Source organism: Betta splendens, chromosome 5 (assembly GCF_900634795.4).
Source record: "Betta splendens chromosome 5, fBetSpl5.4, whole genome shotgun sequence".
In the NCBI taxonomy this organism is placed as follows: Eukaryota; Metazoa; Chordata; class Actinopteri; order Anabantiformes; family Osphronemidae; genus Betta; species Betta splendens.
The window spans coordinates 15,737,614-15,757,613 of NC_040885.2; the positions used below are offsets into that span (position 1 = coordinate 15,737,614).

General features: G+C 46.6%; 1 protein-coding gene across 3 annotated transcripts in view; it reads left to right on the plus strand.

The window, feature by feature from the left end:
* slc12a5a (solute carrier family 12 member 5a) overlaps positions 1–20,000 on the plus strand; it is a 94,114-nt gene that overhangs the window by 22,318 nt on the left and 51,796 nt on the right. The window contains exon 1 of one of the 3 annotated variants that reach the window (XM_029150660.3): positions 8,427–8,979. The exons of the other annotated variants lie outside the window; for them this stretch is intronic. Coding sequence (XP_029006493.1) covers positions 8,925–8,979 — 55 coding nt within the window. The 5' untranslated portion in view covers positions 8,427–8,924. Of the gene's footprint in view, positions 1–8,426; positions 8,980–20,000 lie in introns of those variants that run through there. 3 annotated transcript variants of the gene reach the window in all.

A 20,000-nucleotide genomic window follows, 5' to 3' on the forward strand; every position in this document is an offset into this window, starting at 1 on the left:
TTTCCTTTGCTGACGCTTGTCGTGTCGGAGGCAGAGGAGAAAACAGACTAAACAAAGAACATGAATAAAACATTCAGCAGGGGATGTGTTGGCCACGGAGCTTAATGAGTCTTTGAACCAGATCCAAGTCAGGACTGGCAGATGGAACTCAGCAGTGGAATCTACATTCCTCACGACTGAGAATTCCTACATTATGATGGCTGCACACATACTGTACACGTGGAATGATGCACCAGAATCTCAGCCGGGTTCATTTGTGCATGCAAAAAAAAAGAAGCACTCACAAAGATGTGATATCTGTTCTGTGTCGATCGCCAGGCTTCATGTCCAGCTATGTGACCACAAAACCTAAGTACAATCCAATAAGCTAATTTGCAAAAAAAAAACAAGTTGTGACTAAATGGCAGATTACCAATGTGCAGAACAAATTCAAAGTCGGACTTCAAAGGAACGGTCTGATTCTCTGGCATTCGCTCAGATGCTGAGATGCTTTGGCTGCTTCTCTTTTGCAGGAGACGCTGCAGCTAAAACGTGGCAGGAGTCGTTTTATCTCGGATCGAAGTTACAGAGCGACGACCAGAACACGAAGGCGAAGCGTCCAGCGCTCCCTTCTGTAATCTGCCTTGTTTCTGCTCGTGCTCCTGTAGGTGCAGAACTGACAGAAATGTCAGCGTGGCATGAAAGTGACGTAAGATTAATGTGGGAACATTAATGAGGCGACCTTTTGTGAGGAACAGTCGGTTTTAGGCAAAAGGGCGAAAGAAAATGAAGGAAACATTTCAGACAGGTCATTTAATATAATAACAAAGTAGTTTTGGGATTATTTTGCGTCTTCGGAGTAAATGAATGTGTACTTTCGTTTTAGCATGTTGAATTTACCCCCTCTCCTGATCGCTGCCTCATAAGTTTGTGCAGCTGCAGCGAAGCAGGACAGATAAATCAAATCTGGCACTAGATCCTATTTAGAACTGGCGGTTACAAGCCAGAAAAGACCTGGATCCTTAATGTGGACGGTTGGATGAGTCCAAAGGTGACGTTAACATTGTTAACGTCCCACCCGCTGACGAGCCCGAATCATCTAAAAAGACAGTGGTCCTGATTATTACTGGGGCTTCACAGGAGTAAAGATCAAATCAATTAAAGCCCGATAACTCATTTTCGGTGCTCGCAGTCCTGGCTTTGTGATCCAGGCTCCTGCACCTCGACAAGCATCGCATAAATCAATGCCGACAACCTGGACTTTCTAAATGCTGTAGTATTGGGCCCAGCGAGGCCGCTAGTTTATTTTATGACTGTTCAGTAGGTGTGTGTCCAGAATTAGCCATCCAAAGTAGAAAGTCTCTAAAAATCTTTCGAAGCCCACACACCTTGAAGCCTCCTTTCACCCTTCAGAACTGCCGCGTTACACAACAGAACTAAATTTACATATTGTAACACAAAAAAGCCTTTTTTTTATTTTTTCTCGAAACCCATTTTCCACCTGAGACTGGAGCAGGAGAGATGGGGCCGGACTGTGGACGTACAGTATTTTATCTTTTTTTAACACTGTATTTATTTTCTCCCAGTGTTGCCAGTGTGGCTGGCAACTCCTAACTAAAGATAATCCCTCTGATCATGTTCCCGCGAAGCCTGAACCAAACGCTGATTTGTGTTCCACTGGATGAGTCGCCCCCTTTCTATCTGAGTCAAGTGTCTCCGCTCTGACGTAAACAGATGTTCCGTGCTCTAAAGCAGCTTACATGAGCAGCCTACAAAGATCTTTAGCATGTTGCTCCGAGGCAGATATTGCCTTCAGTCGTGTGTAACGCGGTTTGCCAGAACCGCTGGTGCCGGGTTTGAGGGCTGTACCGTTGCTTCCCATCATAAAACCAGCATCAGTCCAATAATTAGGCCTCTTTCTGCTCTCACACGCCTCCAGTGTGGGTGATTACAAATTCAGGTCCAATAAGGCAACAACAAGCTTCCAGCGCTGCAAAGCGGAGGTTCTTTGATCAAACTGCCTCGCTCCACTTTGTATATGTGGCTATATTAGGATATTGGTGTGTTCCACTTGTGTTTTGTGTTGAAGCTGTAACAGAATATTCTGTCAGACCGACCCGGAGCGGTGCTGGTTCCAGGTGAGCCCGAAGGTGCGGAAACGAGCCCCCGCCGCGTCCTCATTCAGGCCGACGCGGCTCCTCTTCATCTACAACTTCATTTTTCTCTCCGTTGCTCCATTTCTGTTCTTTGGAGGAAATTAAACTGGGTCACGTCTTCCTCCCTCCTCCTCTTCCTCCTCCTCAGCAGCTTAAAATGAATACATTCAAAACGCATGGAGCGCCAGTCACCGGTCGCCCAGACGCATGTTTGCATCGTCGTACATCTGGGCTCGTGACCACTTGTAGCACATCTGTCCTCTCTCAGCCCGTCGTGTCCTCCATTGTGTCTTGATTTTGTACTTGCTGCTGCGTTTCCTTCCTGCTACAGCCTTATCTGAGATATCAAGGGTTCCAGCGTGGACTCCCTGCTGCCGCCGCTCAATAATTCTGTCAGGTTTAGCTCCTCCTGCTTTATCATACATACAGAAAAGCGTCGGGCGACGGCGCACCAAGCAATTACAGAAAATACCTCCAACACATCCTGCGGCAAAGCACCGGGCAGCAGTGGAATGCGTCCGTCGCCGTCCAAATGCTGCGTCTACGTCACTGTGGCGCTTGAAGGTCTGATGAAGGAGGTGGTCCCTCGCCTGCAGTGTGATACCAGCGCATTAGTTTGACCAGTAAATGCAGATGTGCAACATCTGCTTGGTTTCCTGAAGCTGACCTCAAAACAAGGAAGAGACCCCCTGTTTGTTTATCTGTCCTTTAGTCTAATAGATTCATCTTCTTTAAGTGGTTTGCGTGTTCGCATACAAATCTGTCCGCACCATATGGGCCCCGCCGCCTTTGACACACTCGGCACGGAGTGTTGGTGACTCCGGTACATTGTCAGTTTGCGCCTGAAGGGCCACGTGTAGGCGTTTGGATCAGATGAAGCGTGTCTCTCTCCGCCGGGGCTTCGATCGCCCGGGGGTCGGGGCGTCCACCAGATGCGGGGCTTCGTCCGTCGGCTCAAACACCCGCAGGTTTGTGGCGTCCGGGTGCTGGTGACGCGTGGGGTCACGCGTGCTGGATGGAATCCCGCCCTCTCTCACCGTGTCCTGCCGTCACGTCCCCATGGAGGCGGACAGTGTTCTTTCATAGTGCGACATCAGGCACAACGCATTTATTTGATTTGTTTGTGAAGGACAAATTTTAAAAAAACTACTTGATTCAATAAAGGGAATTGACACAGGGGGTGTAAACTTGTTATTCAATTTTGCAACACCTGGTAAACTGATGGACAGCTCCAGATGAAATCCACCCAGCCGCTCCTGAATAAAATCCATTATCATCCACCGTCCACTGTAAATGATCTCTCCAGAGGCCCTGGCTGAATGCAAACCATTACTGTGAAATCTCCTTGAGCCTATCACAACAAAGTCTCATACAAATGAGCTGAAACTATGTCTCATACTGTACTTTTTACATCAGCTACACATGTTTGTACCTTATTAGCTCCCTGAGCAGAGTCTGATCGGCTTCGCGGCGGAGGCGAGGATGAAGACACGTGGGGAATTTAATCGAGCTGAACCCATCAGCAGAAGGGCTGCAACAACACAGCGGCCCCACATTATCTTTATGGAGATGATTTTAATGTTTTCACATTTCTGTGCTGGCCTGATTTAATCCGGCTTCATTATTAACGGCACATTTGTTTGTGTGATTCACCGTGAATCTGCAATAGTCGTAGAGTCAAGTGCAAGCTGCTGTATCAAACACCGAGGACGCGGGGTTTTGGGGCCGAAGCTGGCGTTGGAGGCCGCCGACACAAACTGCTGACTGAGCCTTCCCTGACAGATTCTTGACAGATCAAGAAAGCCTGTGTTTTGCATTATTTAAACACAAGTGCCGTCTCGCTCTCAAAATATTTTTTAATTTTAGACACTGGGGGAATTCGGCGAACTATTACACATGCTGTTTGATTTGCAAAGTTTTGCTGCCTCCTCTTGCTGTAAACTTGGAGATTAGTAAAGAACTGATTTGAGCTTGGCCTCCGTGTTTTGTCGTATGTCTCGCTGAGGTTTCACTGCGCGTGGGTTTCGGTCCGCGTGTCTTGTTAGACGCTGTGAAATGCTGCATGTCTTTGTCAAAGTGCGGACGTGCTCAGACAGAGCGCCAGCGTAATGACATGGCAGGAGTCCAAGATACTCACATTAAGGAATTTGTGAAGAAGCATGATTTTTTTTATCTAAGTAACCAATTCCTGTAATTGTATCAGAATAAAATCCAGCATCTTTTAGTCAGTTTTAGTTTAGTTCAGAGTCTCCATCCCTGCTAACGGTCACCAGGATGCAGGGCCAAGAGGCCGGGTTCATCCTGGACACGTGACCAGTGCATCACAGCGCCCTAAACCCTCACAGAACATTGGTCTCTTGCTTAAAATAAAACACAGTAACATTCACTGCCTCCATCTATTTTTTGAAAGAGCGCTCGCTGTCGCATCTCTCGCTGCCTTTTAATGGCGCAGGGTCAGCGGAGGTCAACAAGCCCTGTTCAGAAACATAATTGAATTTCTTTTGACCGCAGCCGTCGTCATGGAAAATATTTTGAGTCTGCTTCATTAGAAACCTCTTGAGCAGCGCATGCCGGGTCGATGTGACCCCAGCAAGACTCTGCAAAGTAAAACATCAGTGGCCAACATTGCTCCTTCCTGGATCCCGGTGCTAAGTTCACGACATCTAACCTGCAGTTGAACCCGCGAGGAAATGGAAGTCGAGCTCCTGTGTTTCAAAGCCTCCTTTTTGAAAGGTGATTAATTGAAGCTCCTCGGAGGAAAACATGCACACGAGCGTATTTACACATGAATGCCGCCTCACGCGTGTAATCAGGAAACAAGTGCGAATTTAGGAAAGTGCGAGTGACTCATGCATCTGCTTTTAAGCATAGAAGCATCAAGCCTTTGTCAATTCTCTCTCTATTTACCACACACACCGCTGTCAAACCCACAATCTTCTAGTATCTTCACAATTTAGCTCAAGGAAATCTGCCTGTTGGCTATAAATCCACAAGACACGTGTGCAGTTGTGTTTTCACTTTGACACATGCTCTGTGACTGCGCTGATGCAGGTTCCCCTCCATCTTCTTACAGTCGGTCCCGTACTGTAGCCAAAGAGTTGCTTTTGCTGGAGTCTGGTTGCTGTAAGGCTTTGGATTAATCCAATAACAGGCCCCTGTTTGTAGACAAGACACTGTTAAGTTGTCAGCAAGTCATGCTGCTTAAGAAATAGGAAGCCTTCAGACGCGTGAGTGAGTCAGCGGTACATACGCAGAATGGTTCCCCCAGAAAATGGGAATTAATTCCACTTAGTGATGTCTTGATTTGAAAAGCTTCATAGAAAAGATAAAGACGTGAAACATCCAGAGTTCTTGTTTCAAAACCCAGTGACATGAGCCTTTTAGGTGATATTTTACCTTCAACCACTTGAGTCACTCTTAATAAGGCTTTCTGACATTATTTGACTTTTTACAGCTTCCTTTGCTGTGGTTTCATCTCTTGCTGTCAGTGAATCTTCCTTCTGTTTGTTTAGTCACTACAGAAAACAGCTGCCGTGCGTCTCGCTGTTTTCTGTCTTCTGTACATTTCTACCTGTTTCTCTGCAGCACAATATGTTCATCCAACATATCTCTGGACATAAACTGTGCAGCAGCTGTTCTAATGTCAAACACACTTTGTATTCCAGCTCGGCTCTGTTTTATAGCCGTGCATGTGCCATGATGTTTCGTGTAGCAGTTATTGTATTGGGTGTTTTTACTACTTGGTGATAATAACAAAGGTGAGTGTGGAGGCGACAACTGCCCACTTCTCTAAGTGCTATTACTTCGCCTGTATTTGCAAACGATTCTTCTCACATTTCATTTCCATAAATCTTAACTGCAGTTGCAAAGATTCTTTGGAAGCGCATAAGTGCATCTTAATGTATCTTTTCACAAATGTCAAAATGTCCACATTTCTTATCTTTTCTGCCAAATGATCCAATGTTGCCATACACCTTCAAAACAATTATTGAATTTGATTGTTTTGCATTTAGGTAACACCAACAACACTCATCTCAGGGCTCATGAGGCAGGTTTAAGACAGAAATAAAAAAATACAACTATATAGAAAATGCAACAAATCCAATATTTAGTTTTTGCACCTGAAAAAACGCATTTTAGATGAAACATTTTACAGACGCATCAGAGCAGGAACAGTACGTGCATGTTAACCTCCTGAGACAAGACAAAACCACCCACAACCAGGTTTCATTATTTTAAGTGTGGGTCAGAAACCAAAGCAAATCAAAGCTCGGATCTTAAAAGAAAATATGATTCAATTTTCATCATTAAAACTCAGCTCGCAAAGAGAAAATGTTCAGCATCAGCGACTGGTTTAATGCAGAGAAACAGATTTCCACATTATTCTTTCTGTGCTTTGGTTCTAGTTGATTTAAACTGCAGATTAATTTACTGCTTTAAGATGGAGTTCAGGTTGTCGAACAAGACTTTACATTGATAAACGGTCGAAAACAAGCAATGACTTGAATTAACGGTGCGACTGGCTTTTTGCCGTCTTCATTTCTGTCCCCAGAAGAAATATTGCAGAGATTTGGCAGCGCGTTAGTCGACATCAGCTGGTTTGGTTGTGTGTAAAATAAGTTCTATTCCGTTCAGTCAACTAATGTGAAAGGACGTCAACAGCGCTCAGACTTCATGCTGTCAATTTCAACATTAGCGGTTTCCTTCCGTTTACTTATATTTATATATATACTTATATATATTTACTTATATTTGCTGTGTTCCTTCATTCATTTTCCAAAATAAAACTTTATTGTCACTACAATATCATGCAATGAGATTAGGGAAACACCTAAAGCTCCACAAATACTTCATAGTTCCCGTCACAGCTACGTCTAAAAGCCTGAGTAGAAGCTACATTGAACTAACAGGAGATTAAAATGCAGCACAATCATTTAAACTTTTGCAGAGCACGCTCCTCATTTACAGTAGATGTTGTTGGAACAGATGTGTGGGACATAAAAGCCTTAACCAGAGCCGTTCCCTCGCAAAGTGCCCATTATTATAATAACCAGCGCCCTTGCGCTGTTAACAACGCACAACCCCTGTATTCTTCAGTGTTGTTTACTTCCATGTGCTTTAAAAACAAAAACCTCCACCTGAGTGGTGGCGTCTGAAAAAGCAGTGTAGCAGCTAATAAAAATCCAATTTCATTTCACGCCCTGCTCATTTAACCATCGGGCTGCCTGCTTGTAGCGTAATTTACATCAGGGAGCGGAGAGTAGGTCATTGAGGACATAACTGAACCACCTGAATGTTTCAACTCTGTAAATGCAAAGCTCGGCTCCCGTTGATATTGTAATTTAATTTGTGTGTGTTTAATGGTGTTACAGACAAACTGCTGGCTGTGCGACGAGTACTAATGAGCAGGGAGGAATGTATCTGTTCCCACAAGCTGAATAAAAAAAAATATATTGCCGAGCTTCAAGGTATTGGTTCTTTGTCAAGCTAATTGTACCTTGACAAAACTAGTTTTGTTTGAGACACTGGTAATGAATTTATTTACGCGCTCTTGTATTTTCCCCCTCCTTCTCTCTTTGTTGAAATCTACTCTGTGCATCAGCGCTACCATGACTAGAACTGAGATTAATTGCTTTCATATCTCTTGGTGGTGGATCAGAAGTGCCGGGACGCCTTCGCTCTCGGTACACGGTGTGCCGGCTCATAATGAACCTGCACGGATCCGAACGACACCAGGCTAATTGACAGCGAGGCGTCGAGGTGGTGTCGCCGCCGTGTGGCATGCAGGTCTCAGCTGGAGCCCAACATCTCCACTTTAAAATATTGATTCAGAGAATGTGTGCGTGCGCAGATGAAGCGTAGCTTTATTGAGCCTCTTGGCGCCGGTGTGCGTTGCCTGCATGGCCCTCCGTGTTCGTCATAACCACACACAGATGATGTTCTCGGTGCCCGTTCATCCCTTGATGGAGACGGGGAATCTGCATGCGTCTGGCATTAAAGCAGAGCGTGAGCACGGCAGATTATTACAAAGCCGACACGGGGAGAAGCGATGCAAAATGCACCGCTGCAGATAGACAACATCAGCACGGCGAGGCTGCCCGCGCTTCTAACAGCATCAATCCTGCTTCTGCAGTCACCTCCGTGTCTGATAGGCACCAGGAGGAGGGACGGCAGGCAGCAGCGAGGGCAGGGTTGCATATAGAAGACATCACACTGCTGCTTGCATATGCAATCAGTTTGGCAGCTACAGTGACTGAGCAATATCATCTGAGCAGGAGAGAGTGAGTGTTTTTGTATCCGTGAGTGGGCGAGATCATGATCAGGAGTGAGGAAGGCAAAGAGAAGCGGAGGGGGTAGGGAAGAGAAGGCAAGTGTGCAGCTCTGAGGCGTTCCATCATCCTCCGAACTCCTGCAGCTCCCCTCTTACCTCCTGCTCCTCCTCCTCCTCCTCCTGTTGGAGAGAGAAAGAGAGAGAGCAACAGAGAGAGGGAGCAACAGAGAGAAAGTGAGAGAGTCACGCTTACAAGCCAGCAGAGAAGAGACGTCAAGAGGAGGATCTACAAAGGGGGGGGGGAATCCTTCTCTCTCTTCTGCTGCCTCTCTTCGCGCATCCTACGGGCAGCGAGGAGCGACGAGGAGCGAGGAGGATCCGGCTGGCACATTTTCTACGCCGCTTCCCCGCGATTTCCGTGGCTGCATCACAGTGCGTGGAGCGCAGGGAAGAGCCAGAGAGCGCTCGATCGCTGGCATCGCTCCGCAGCGGAAGAAGAGCCCCGTAGAGGAGCCGGGATGCTTAACAACCTGACTGACACAGAGGAGGGGGACGGGGGAGCGCAGAGCCAGGGTGAGTGATGGTTGTCATGCGGACACGCGCAAGAAAAAGCCTAAAAAAAAAAAACACGCAAGCAGACGAGCATAAACAGAGACGATCATGTGGCGGTGGAGGACACACAGATACTGTACGTCTGCCCACACAGATGATAGATGGAGAGCACTGCGCCGAGCACGGAGCACGCATGATTCGGATTCGCACACTAACTAAACGGAGTGAGGGGGTCCGTGACGGAGACGGTGGTTCGCGCGCGCGCGTGTGTGCGTGTGCGCGTGCGTGTGTGTGTGTGCACGAGTGTTACAGCTTCCTACGGTGGTCGGCCTGCTTGCCTCCTCTGCTGCTCTTACCGCAAGGCTGTTGTGACAGGAATAGTAATGGGTTCACTCCATACGATGGAGGGTGAGTGTAAAGGGCATTAGAGTTGTGTCCTGCACACGCACACACGCACACACACACACACGCACGCACTCGCTCGCTCGCTCGGAACAGTCCGTCTTTTCTGGGGCAGTCATCTAGTGGTTCTTCCATTCTTCACGGCGATGTACGTAAATACTCCCACCGCATATGGCGCGCGCGGCCAGGCGCTGTGGGTGCAATCAGGCACGCACACATGCACACACGCACACATGCACACACGCACACATGCACACATGCACACACGCACACATGCACACACGCACACATGCACACGGCCACTCGCAATTACAGATCCCGACCAAGCGCTGCTGCTAATCCCATCACCCCCAGCTGTCATAATCACCCTCTCATCCAATCCCTGGCGCGTCCCGGTCCTCGGCCTCTGCAGGCGTTCTGAGGGGAACCTGCGAGTCGCCGCTTCGTCCACGGCTCCGGCGTCGGTGCTGTTTTACCTGCGAGCACATACCTCCGCAGGCCACCATGAAAAACCAAGCCCGCTCGTTAAGGTGCTGCAGCAGAAAGCAGCCCTGCACATATTGGAACACGAGTGAAGTCGTGAATGCAGTTGAAGTTTGGCTGCTATTTCCACAATCCCTGGTTAATTTTACAGTTGTCTGTGCGAAAGCTGTGAAGCAGTAGTGTTTTGTTTTAAGAACATTCCAGCTCTGTTTTGAGGCCCGTCTGTCACTGCCCTACTTTTTTACCTTAAGCTCCGTACATTTGCTTCATTTTTTTCACACTCTTTCATGCTTCTGGTTTCGTGTAAAGTAGAATTATCCCTGTTGCTGTCAGCTGTGGGCTCTAAGGGACACGCTGGAGAGACAGGTCTGCGGATGCAAGAACAGTCGCTGTGCTGCTTCCGCTACCTGTGAGGACTTCATGATAAAAATAGACCAGTGCAACATGAATATTTAACTTAATGCGGGCATCGCTTTTCTTTTCCTTTCTTTTTTTTCAGTTTCTTTGCGGGGTTACGAAAGGGGGGGGGGGGGGGTTTACAATGGTACAACCAGAGCACAGACAACAGTGCTTAGATGTTCAAGGCAGGTTTTAAAGTGCGACGGATTGGAACCATCAAGGCCAGGTTAACAGGCGTGACATGAAGCTACAACAGCATGCATGTTGAGCTAATATAATTACCGGAACAACGCTGTGTGCTGCTTTTTTTAACCTTTACAATTGAATTCGTTGTCTGATTTACAGCTACGTGTTTGCATCCGTGTATGAGGAAAATGGCGGCTTTAGGTTGACTGAGCACCTGAAATGTGCGTGTAGCTGTGGCTCATTGCTTCTTTAGCCTCAGTGTCAACTGGTTCAATTTGTCATGCTGTCCATTTTTATGCATGCATAAATTGAATGCCCCCACCCCCACCCCCCCCCTCCCCCAACATGTCTTCTCAAAATGCATCTCTAAATATCAGAGTTTCTTACCCTGTGTCACTCACTCCCTTCATCCCTCACTCACACACACACATCCACACAATCCCTTTCATCTGAATCACTGCTCTGCTAAGCTAGCTGTGCGACAACCTGAATAACTCTGTTTAGTCATCAGTACTGTGCTGGGCAGCTCCAGAGGAGGGCTTTTTGCCGCTTTACAGTAGGAATGTCAGAGGCTGTCGCTGTCCACTCTCCCCCGATGCTCCAAGCGACTCCCCCCTTTCTCTTGCCTGACTCTAGTAGCATGTATATCAAAGAGCTCAGGGCTGCTCAGCGCTGTCCAAGGTGCTGATTTATAGCTTTCATTACACGGCTGGGTTACAGCCCAGGCGAGGAAAGCAGAGGGAGTTGCATACAGTATAATGTTTGCAGTGTCTGTTTGTAGGGTTTAATATTTGTGTTGCACATCTTAAATAAAATACAGAATTTGATGAGGTGTGTTAGATGCAAGTTAGGTCTTCTCAGACAGAAGTCAAGTTGTGCTTCCACCACAAGGTTGATTATGTGCCGTTTGTATTCTCTGTAATTGTGGATGACTCCAGTGTCCGCAGTGCAAGGAGGTGGGTGGCCGTCAGGAGTTGGAGGGAAGGTGGTGTTTTACTGAGCCTCTTGCCGCACAGACAAGGTTCAGTGGAATGTCTTTTTGTTTCACCGTGGAAGAGGGAGGCTGCTGCCTGAAGGATGGAGCGAGCAAAAAGACGGATGGAAAAAGGAGGAGTGGAATGATGCCGTGGTATGTTGTGCTTTCAGAATCATCCATCCAGATAAACAATATGAAGCATCCAGATGAACCGTAAACCATCCATCTTCATGTCATGCTGTTATGAGGATGGATGATTTATGTCCTGCTTTTTTTAACAGTTTTTTATATTTCCAGTGGTGTAAATACACAACATCTGCTCTATCATGTAAACCTTTTATTCCTTCGTCATTACCGCGAGAAGCTATTGTGTGAACAGTGTTTGCTCGGACAGTTAAAGCACTTGTTATTTATGGTTCGCTAATAAGTGAGGTTATCAGTGTTCAATAGCCTGTGTTCTTGTTTAGCAGGCAAAAAAAAAATGATATCACGCCGCTTCTCCAAGTGTCCGTTACCCTCTGCAGACTTTCATTTACGTTTTCAGCAGTTCATTAATGTGTCAGGATTGTTTATTTGCTCCAGTTTAGTAAGTGATTAGGGTTTGTTTTTTTTTTTTACACGTGTAAATGAAATTTGCTGCTGCGTTCTGCCTGAATAGGCTCCGAGGGTCAGCCGTGAGCAGATAGCTGCCTCACTCCAGAGAGCAGGAACACTACAAACATAATAACCTCTCACACATGCCTTTAAAGCATCATGTACTGTACAATATGTAATGATGATCCACTGGATTTACTAAATAGTGTAAACAGGTTTGTATGTCAAACTAGAGGCTGGAGTCAAGTTACAATGACAAAAAGCCAACTGTCAACTACACAACAATAATTGTAACAAGCTTATCAAACAAAAACAGTAAATATATCTCAAAAACAGTAAACAGTATAAACAGTAAATATATCTTTGGTGAAACTCTAGTAGCCTCATTAGGCCACTTGTTGGCAGATGAGAAACCCTAAAATTTGGGTTTGAGGTTCACCGATGGACCGTCTTTTAAAGGTACTGTGTTTAAAGTATGGAGGATTTAGGGCATCTAGTGGTGAGAGCAGAATCCAGCGTTCTGAGCCAACCTCACAACCACTAGCTCTGTTTCCCAGCGTGCGTGAGTCTGCAGCATCTGCGAGGGGTCGTTGTGTCGTCTGCGGCCGCCTCAAATCGAGACTAAAGAAGATTTTAGATTCGAGGAAGCGCGACTCCTTTTCCCGAGCCAGAGCCTGGTTTGTCGCTTCTGTAGAACGTGAAGGTGGACACGGCAGCGTCCATAAGTCGGGTCCTGCTGCGTAGATAGAAAAAGCTTTTTCTGAGCAGCGGAGGTTTTTTCCCGGTGAACACGCTGACAACATGTTGGGGCAAAGCTACTCTCTCCCACCTTGTCTAATAGATCCCTCTGGTGTTGTGTTAACCGCACGTTAACCAAACGCTCGTGGAGAAGCCGCTGCGAAAGTACTCAACAGTGATGCTAAATATTTCAGACTTCATTTATTTGTAACGTGTGGTTACTATGGTAATGGCATATGCTGGTTATTATTTGAGCAAACATCCCCCTTGAACAGCTGCTTTTCAGAGAAACTCCACATAAGCAGCTGGTTCAGGCGCTTTACGCTGCAGTTAGACTCATTTGGTGCTAATAGAAAGTCGGCCACTAATGACTGCGTCTGTGATTAATTCCACGCTGTCAGAAGTGGAAGTGTTTCCTAAAGTATATCGAAAGAGGGTGATGTAGGGAAGTGAAAGGTGTGTAACCTTTTCATCTGCAGCCTAATCTAAAATACAACATCACTTATATAATAATACAGTGACACCTGGATGTTGACTGGCTTCAGACAGAAGTGAAATCAGAAATCATGCATACGAATCCTCGCTTTAAGCCGGGAGCAAACCTTGAGTCACCGAACTTGCTTTTACAGTTATTATTAACTGATTATTTTAATAATGCACAATAATTACCCATCCATCCATCCGTCTGCAGCCGGGCCGTACTTATGGTCAGGACTGTGAATAGGCCCGTAATGATGCTTTAGTTATGGCTGACTGCATAATACTGCAAAACGCTCCCCGGGGCCCTCTCCTACGGAGGCAGTTGTTGTGCACGCTCAACGTCATTATTCTCTGTCTACCCGCTCTGCAACTTATCTGCTGTGAATAGAGAGCGAGGCAGAGCAGAAATGCACTGTAAGTGAGCGAGAGAGAGAGAGCGAGTGCAGGCTAATACAGAAGCACAGACACTTGTAGCTCCGTGTCTGCATGGGGGGGAAACTCACTTTAAGCAGCACTTACTGTAAGTGCATCATGTCCACATGAGTAGACAGACACATAGAGACTGGACTCTGTGGCCTGCGGTGTGGTGCAGCGTAGGTCACAATCCAATAATTAATTGCTATGTCAACCAAATGAATTGTGTAGCATGGCAACAATCTATGCTGAAGTCATTAAACATCACTCTGCAAAGCGACTGTTCACTAATTCAGCACTGCAGCTTAGAGTTTAGCCAGTGCTATGTAACGCTATGCCCATGAAAATAATCAGTTTTCACTAAGTGCTATTTTTCTTCAGCGTAGCAAGTACTATTGTAGAAAAACCTCTTCAAGTGCGCGTCTGCATTGTAATTATTAAAACATTATTGCATTTAATTTAATAAATGTAGGTTTTAATGAATGGCTTGCCAAAATAATTGGGCTGATGAATGACTTTTTTCCTTATTAAAACGCAGTTACAAATAATTGCAGGACGGCACAAATAATGCACAGGATTCATTTAGTGATTCAGTCGATTTTAAAGAAAAGCAGGAGGGAATAATCGACGACGCTGGGCTCCGCGTTCATCCACGCGCGTTAGCCAGAAAAGCCCTGGACTCCCTGAACCCGCCTTAGCACAGCGTTTCACAGCCATGTCCTCTGCAACACGCATGTAATATTCACATGGCTGTAACTCACCTAATGAATTTAAATGTTACATTATAGCAGCAGAAATGTCTGGACCGCGGAATGAAGCGGTGCTGAGGTATTCTGAGGTGCAGGGCTTCAAATGGATGGATGGCCTCAGTGAGAAATAGCCCGTTTAATGGGGGGGGGGTGGAGGTCAGGGAAGCAGAGGAAGGAGATGAATCATGTCAAAGCTCCATGAAGCCAAACACAGAACACGTCTGGCAAAAAAAACACTTTAACCACTGCACGAAACTACTTAAATATGTTGTAGTTACCTTTAACACATAGAAATGAAGCTGTAACAGTTTGTGATGCTCAAACTCACGGTGGAGGAAACGTCTTCGCGGCTTCAGATGTCATTACCTTTTACTGCGGCTGGGTTTTCGTGGCCGCGGGCTCAGTACAGTACAGAGCTGTGGGCTACGCAGGCGTACAGTAGGAAACGCAGGCGCCGCTCATAAATAAAGGAGGGAGGAGCTTTTAAACGCCATGTACTCCCCCGACGTCGCCGTTAAATTGTGATGAGCCACGGCTCCAGAGCCGGAACCGGCTGCATTGTTTGTCCCCGGCACACGTTGGACGTTGGAGCCCTTGTTCCGTGAACAAATGCATTCCAGAATCCTGCTGGACTCAGTGTGAAGCATCGAAAATCGTGTTTATCTGAGCTCATGGTTTATTACAAAATGCTCTCCTCTCACATTATTTAAGCTTCTGCGAATGTTTGACAATCTGAAGTGAAAATTTCTGGCTTCCCATTTGCTAATGTTCTATTTTTTTATCTCTCCCAACTCAGAAACAGAGGATTTGGTGAATTTTATTGATTTTTTTTTGGCATGAATATTTACTTTTTTTGAAACCAATTGATGCGATGGATCACTGACGACAGATTGTGACACGACGACACTGCTCTGCTGGTGTATTTGCATATGTTACAGTATTTCAAGCGGATAACTTTGCTGCAGGATGCGTGGCATATTGGAGCGTTTCCTGTGTTTGCGGTTTCCCCATCTGAAGGAATCCACCGGGTCACGATGCGCCGCAGCAGATAAAGTAAATCAGAAGCATTCTAGTGGTGACGCTCCACGCCGGTGGCCGAGCGCCGTGTGCCAGCGTTGTTTGGGCTTGTTATTGAGGAGTGCTCCTCAAAGTCCTTGATGAGTCTTTCAATTTCCAACCCATCTGACCTCGCAGTGAACTGGCTTGTGCCAGGAGATGGAACCATAATGAAAAGCCACGTATTGATTTGCTCTCACTTATTGGTGGTGATTTAGCTGGTGTGTGTTGAGTCGGGCCTGAGCCCGGAACAGCAGTCACCAGTGGTTGCACAGAGAGGTGCGTGCTGCTACTTGAGCCCCCTGCTACTATGATGCCCTGTGTGTGTGTGTGTGTGTGTGTGTGTGTGTGTGTGTGTGTGTGTGTGTGTGTGTGTGTGTGTGTGTGTGTGTGTGTGTGTGCGTGTGTCGGAGCCTGGCTTCATCCCACTTTATCAAGCTGTCTTTGGCTCGAGAGTGAAAAATCATCAAGTAGGTAATGTGCATCGCCATGGTTACAGTCTGGGCTGCTGGATACGTTCCATGTATTTGCTAAATATGAAAACCTTTGCACTGAGGTGGAGCAAAGACCTGCTTCCGTCCGGCCATTGGGCGCTTCTGCTGTAGCTGCTGTGGTTTCATCCAGACGCAGTGCTGTCGTTTGGGAGCGTCCCCAGTGAGCGAAGCATTTACATTTCATAAGTCACGTTTCTGTCTCTTCTTGCTCGCACGTTACCTCCGCATCACGGCACACACTCCTTCCCTCTGTCCCCGAGGAAGGCCGAACATTCCTCTCAGCTCCATCTTTAATTGCCTCGGCTGCTACCAGGAAACTGAAAACTGTTCAGTCTCTTCATCCTAAAGGGAAGTGAGCAAACGTTTGGCACCTTTATCACGGGTGTGTGAGGCTCCTAATGTTTGTGTGTATATTGTCAATGTGAGCATCCTTTGACGGGCCGCATTGCATTGTGGGAGTGTCTTCATACTAGGAGGCATCTTTCATGGTGGGAGCAAGGTGACAGTGAGGCTGTGAGGTTTCTGTCAGTGTCACAAGGAGGAGCTGCCGTGTAAAAAGCTACTGTATCTACTTAGGATTCCTTTATATACAACAACTGGCGTCTGTCACGAGCTGCACTTCTCATTCGCCTCCACAATCTGCTGTCCAGATGTCTCTGCACTATAAAGGCCGACACTGATTAACAATCCGCCCATTTGCACGAGCGGCCGTATTAAAGCCCAATGGTCCGTTTATAATTCTGGCATTAAGAGGGAAATGGCCACAACTGGCGATGAAGTTTCAGGTCTCATGCTAGTTTCCTGCTAATGCACCTAAAGCTTCATTGGAGGATCAATTTTATCCTTTTACCTGCTTTTTAATTTCACAGATGGCTTATTTATCGTCTTTGGTTTTATCATTGTGACAAATTAAGAATCGCATTCATTTCTATGTCATTACAAACATAAAATTGAAGGTGTATCCTCCCAGTATGAATCATATTTGAACCTCTCCCTTTTTTTTAAAGGTCTGTGCTGCAGACATCGCTTGTGATAAATGTACAGAGGAATCACTCGATTAGGGCCATTATGACCGGGATCCACCGAGCAACACTATAATTTGAACATTTTCAGTGACGGGGCTATCAGTGCGCGTTGTTTGGGAAAATAGTCATTCATTTTAGCAGAGGGCCCCTTTTCCTGCTTTAGCTCGACAAACTGTCGCCTGTTAATTCTTTAAAAACCCACACACATGATAACCTGGGTACTTATTATCAACTAAAGTGTACAATTTGGTTAACAGCCCGCGGTCCCCTGCGCCTCCAAAGCTGCAGCTTTAATCCACAGCCGTGGCCGTGTCATTCGTTGACAGCTGTGACAGAAGGGAGGAGGACGGGACGGGTACTGGTGTTACTGGTGAACGGCCCGTGGACCTCCAACGACCTCCAGGGCGAGTTCACCGGCAGCTCGGCGTGCGACGTGCCGAGACCGCAGTTCATTTTATAGGTGGCTCTGCTTAAAAGCGCTCGCATCCACATCCCGCGTGTCTCTCAGCATTTTGCATAATTGAATTTTCTGAAAGCACTTTGATGCCACTCACGTCCCACAGCAGCCACTCAACACGGTTCTCAACCACTGCCCAACAATTAAACACCCCACAGCTAATTGAACATATAGATGTGAAGTCTAATTTCACAATCAAATATTTATATATCTCTCGGTCGGAGTCGACGGCAGCTCCGTCGACGTGCGTGTTCCTCTCAGTTCGATGGCTGTCTGGGGCCGATATGACTGTATGAATAGCATTTCCCATTTCAGCCACAGCCTAGAGAGACTATCAGCATCCTCAGCAAATAGAAACGAAGCATCTGTCAGTCGGGCTCCTCCACAGGCGGCGGAGAGCCACGCCACTTGCCCTGTGTCCCATCTCAGCCCTCAATGGGAACCCATTTAGCTATTGTCACTTATGAAATGGAGCAACTTAACTGGAGAGCTCCAGGGATTGGTGTAGTGTGTGCCGCAGCGTAAATACAGAGGATTTCTCGAGGCACTGCGATGTGATGTTTTATGTTTAGCAAGCAGGATTAGAGGATATTCTGTCTCTGTGGATTCCTAATTTACAGCAGTTTATCTCGTATTCGCTTATTCAAAAAGAAGATATTTTATTATTTGGCTGTATTTACTTTACTGCACTGTGCTCCTGAAAACAGTTAAATGCACCAATCAGGTATTGCCTTAATATATTTGCATCCTGTGTAGGCTTTAGGGTTTTTCCTCTGTACCGTACGTGAAGCATAGCGAGAAACGAAATAATTCATGAATTGATGCATTTTTAAAAACGCAGCAGCAAATCTGAGCATGATCCACGCTTTTGCTAATGATTTGACTCGGTCTGTGAACCGACCGCTCAACGAAGTAGGCAGCACCGTAGACACAACTGTAACGAGAAGCAATTAACTAATTACTAACGACATGACAGGACTCAGACCCGCGCCTGCAGAGTGACGCGTCGCTGGTGAGCTATAGAGTCGCACTTCGCAGCCAGACCCGGTTGAAATGCAGCGTTACTAACGCAGCTCGCGTTGGCGCCTTCTTGCACCTCCAGTGAAAAACCACCACCAGTTTCAATTGACATATTCTCATCTTTTCTCCAAGGCTGATTTCATTCCTGTCGCTTCCTGTGGACGTTCCTGTTGGAAGATTGCGCTGACATTTTCCACCATTCCATCTTCCCTAATGAATACATTTATTCTTGTCTTATGGCCTTTATGGTCTTTGTTATTCAATAATGCATGTTTAGACACGTGCGAAGGGACATAAAAGCCACCCGGTCCTGAAAATAGAAACCCTTATGTTCTATTTTGTCTTATAATTCATGATCCATCAGCTGGGGTTTTTCACGCAGTCCCATATATTCTCCGAAGAGAAAAGCTTCACCAGCGAGGCTTCACTTTTCATAATTTTTCCATTTTTCAAGGGCTGTCAAGTCAATTCTCAGCCCTCACATCTCACTTCATTTGCTCCATTCTCCATGCTTGTCTCTAAGAAAGAGATTTACCCGCGTATGCTTTGCTACAGTATGTCTTCCCGCTGCACTGTATGCTGAGCTTCCCGTGACCTCCGCCCAGTAATCCCTGGACCTCCACTCACACACTGCTGATCACTCGTCATTTGCTGTCATCATCTCCTGTCCAGATTATTAACATCCTCTCATCCTCATCCTCTCACATTGGCCGTCATATTGGGCCATTTTACGTTTTATTTTCCGGGTCTTCGCTTGGCAAAGGGCCGGGAACTTTGGCTCAGCAGCTCTTTATCACAGCTGGGCCGAGCCTCAAGACCTCTGTGCTGCTCAGCCAACTAAGAGTAATTGTACTTTTGGTTCTGTTAAGCTGCTAATGATCGTGCAGTGTTAACAAAAATAACATGCTCATCCTTGTGAGATTGGTTTGTGCTCCAGTTACGCTAAAGCACCGAGCGAAATGTTAGATTTGTGGATTTAGTCACTTGTCTCTCGCGCGCGCGCCCGTTTTCCGCCACATTCTCCACCGTCTCTTCGCCGCATCCCTGGTGTGGTCGCGGCCTCCGTGGACGTGATCGCTGCAGCTTGTCACACATTCATTTAATTTCATTTCGGTTGGTGGTGCGGAGGGAGCGGGCGACGGAGCCTTTGATACGACTGAGGCACATTGTGCAGGGAGAAAGGAACAGAGGGGCTCGTAGGACGGGGGGGCTGCCATCACTGCTCAGGCACATCAAAGGATTCCTCAGCAGATGTCTCTAAACAAGATGGCTGCCAGGTCAGCTTAGTCAATTACCTCTGTAACGAGAACAGGTTGGTGTCGGTGCGGCGTGCTCAGGTTCGGGCGCCGCTTTTGTGCTTCGCTTTGGTGATTTTTCAAATCAGAGCGTAGCATTTTATCATTAGATCACAGGGAGGAACGTGAGGAGATGAAGATTTGTTGCGAGGGGCCTGTGAATTAGTCACTGCCCCCCTGCTATCATTCTACAGAGACTTTAAAATGGACGCCTATGGCTTTGTTATTTTCCCTCTATGGCAGCTGTCATCCTCTGTTTCAGGGTAGGAAGCAA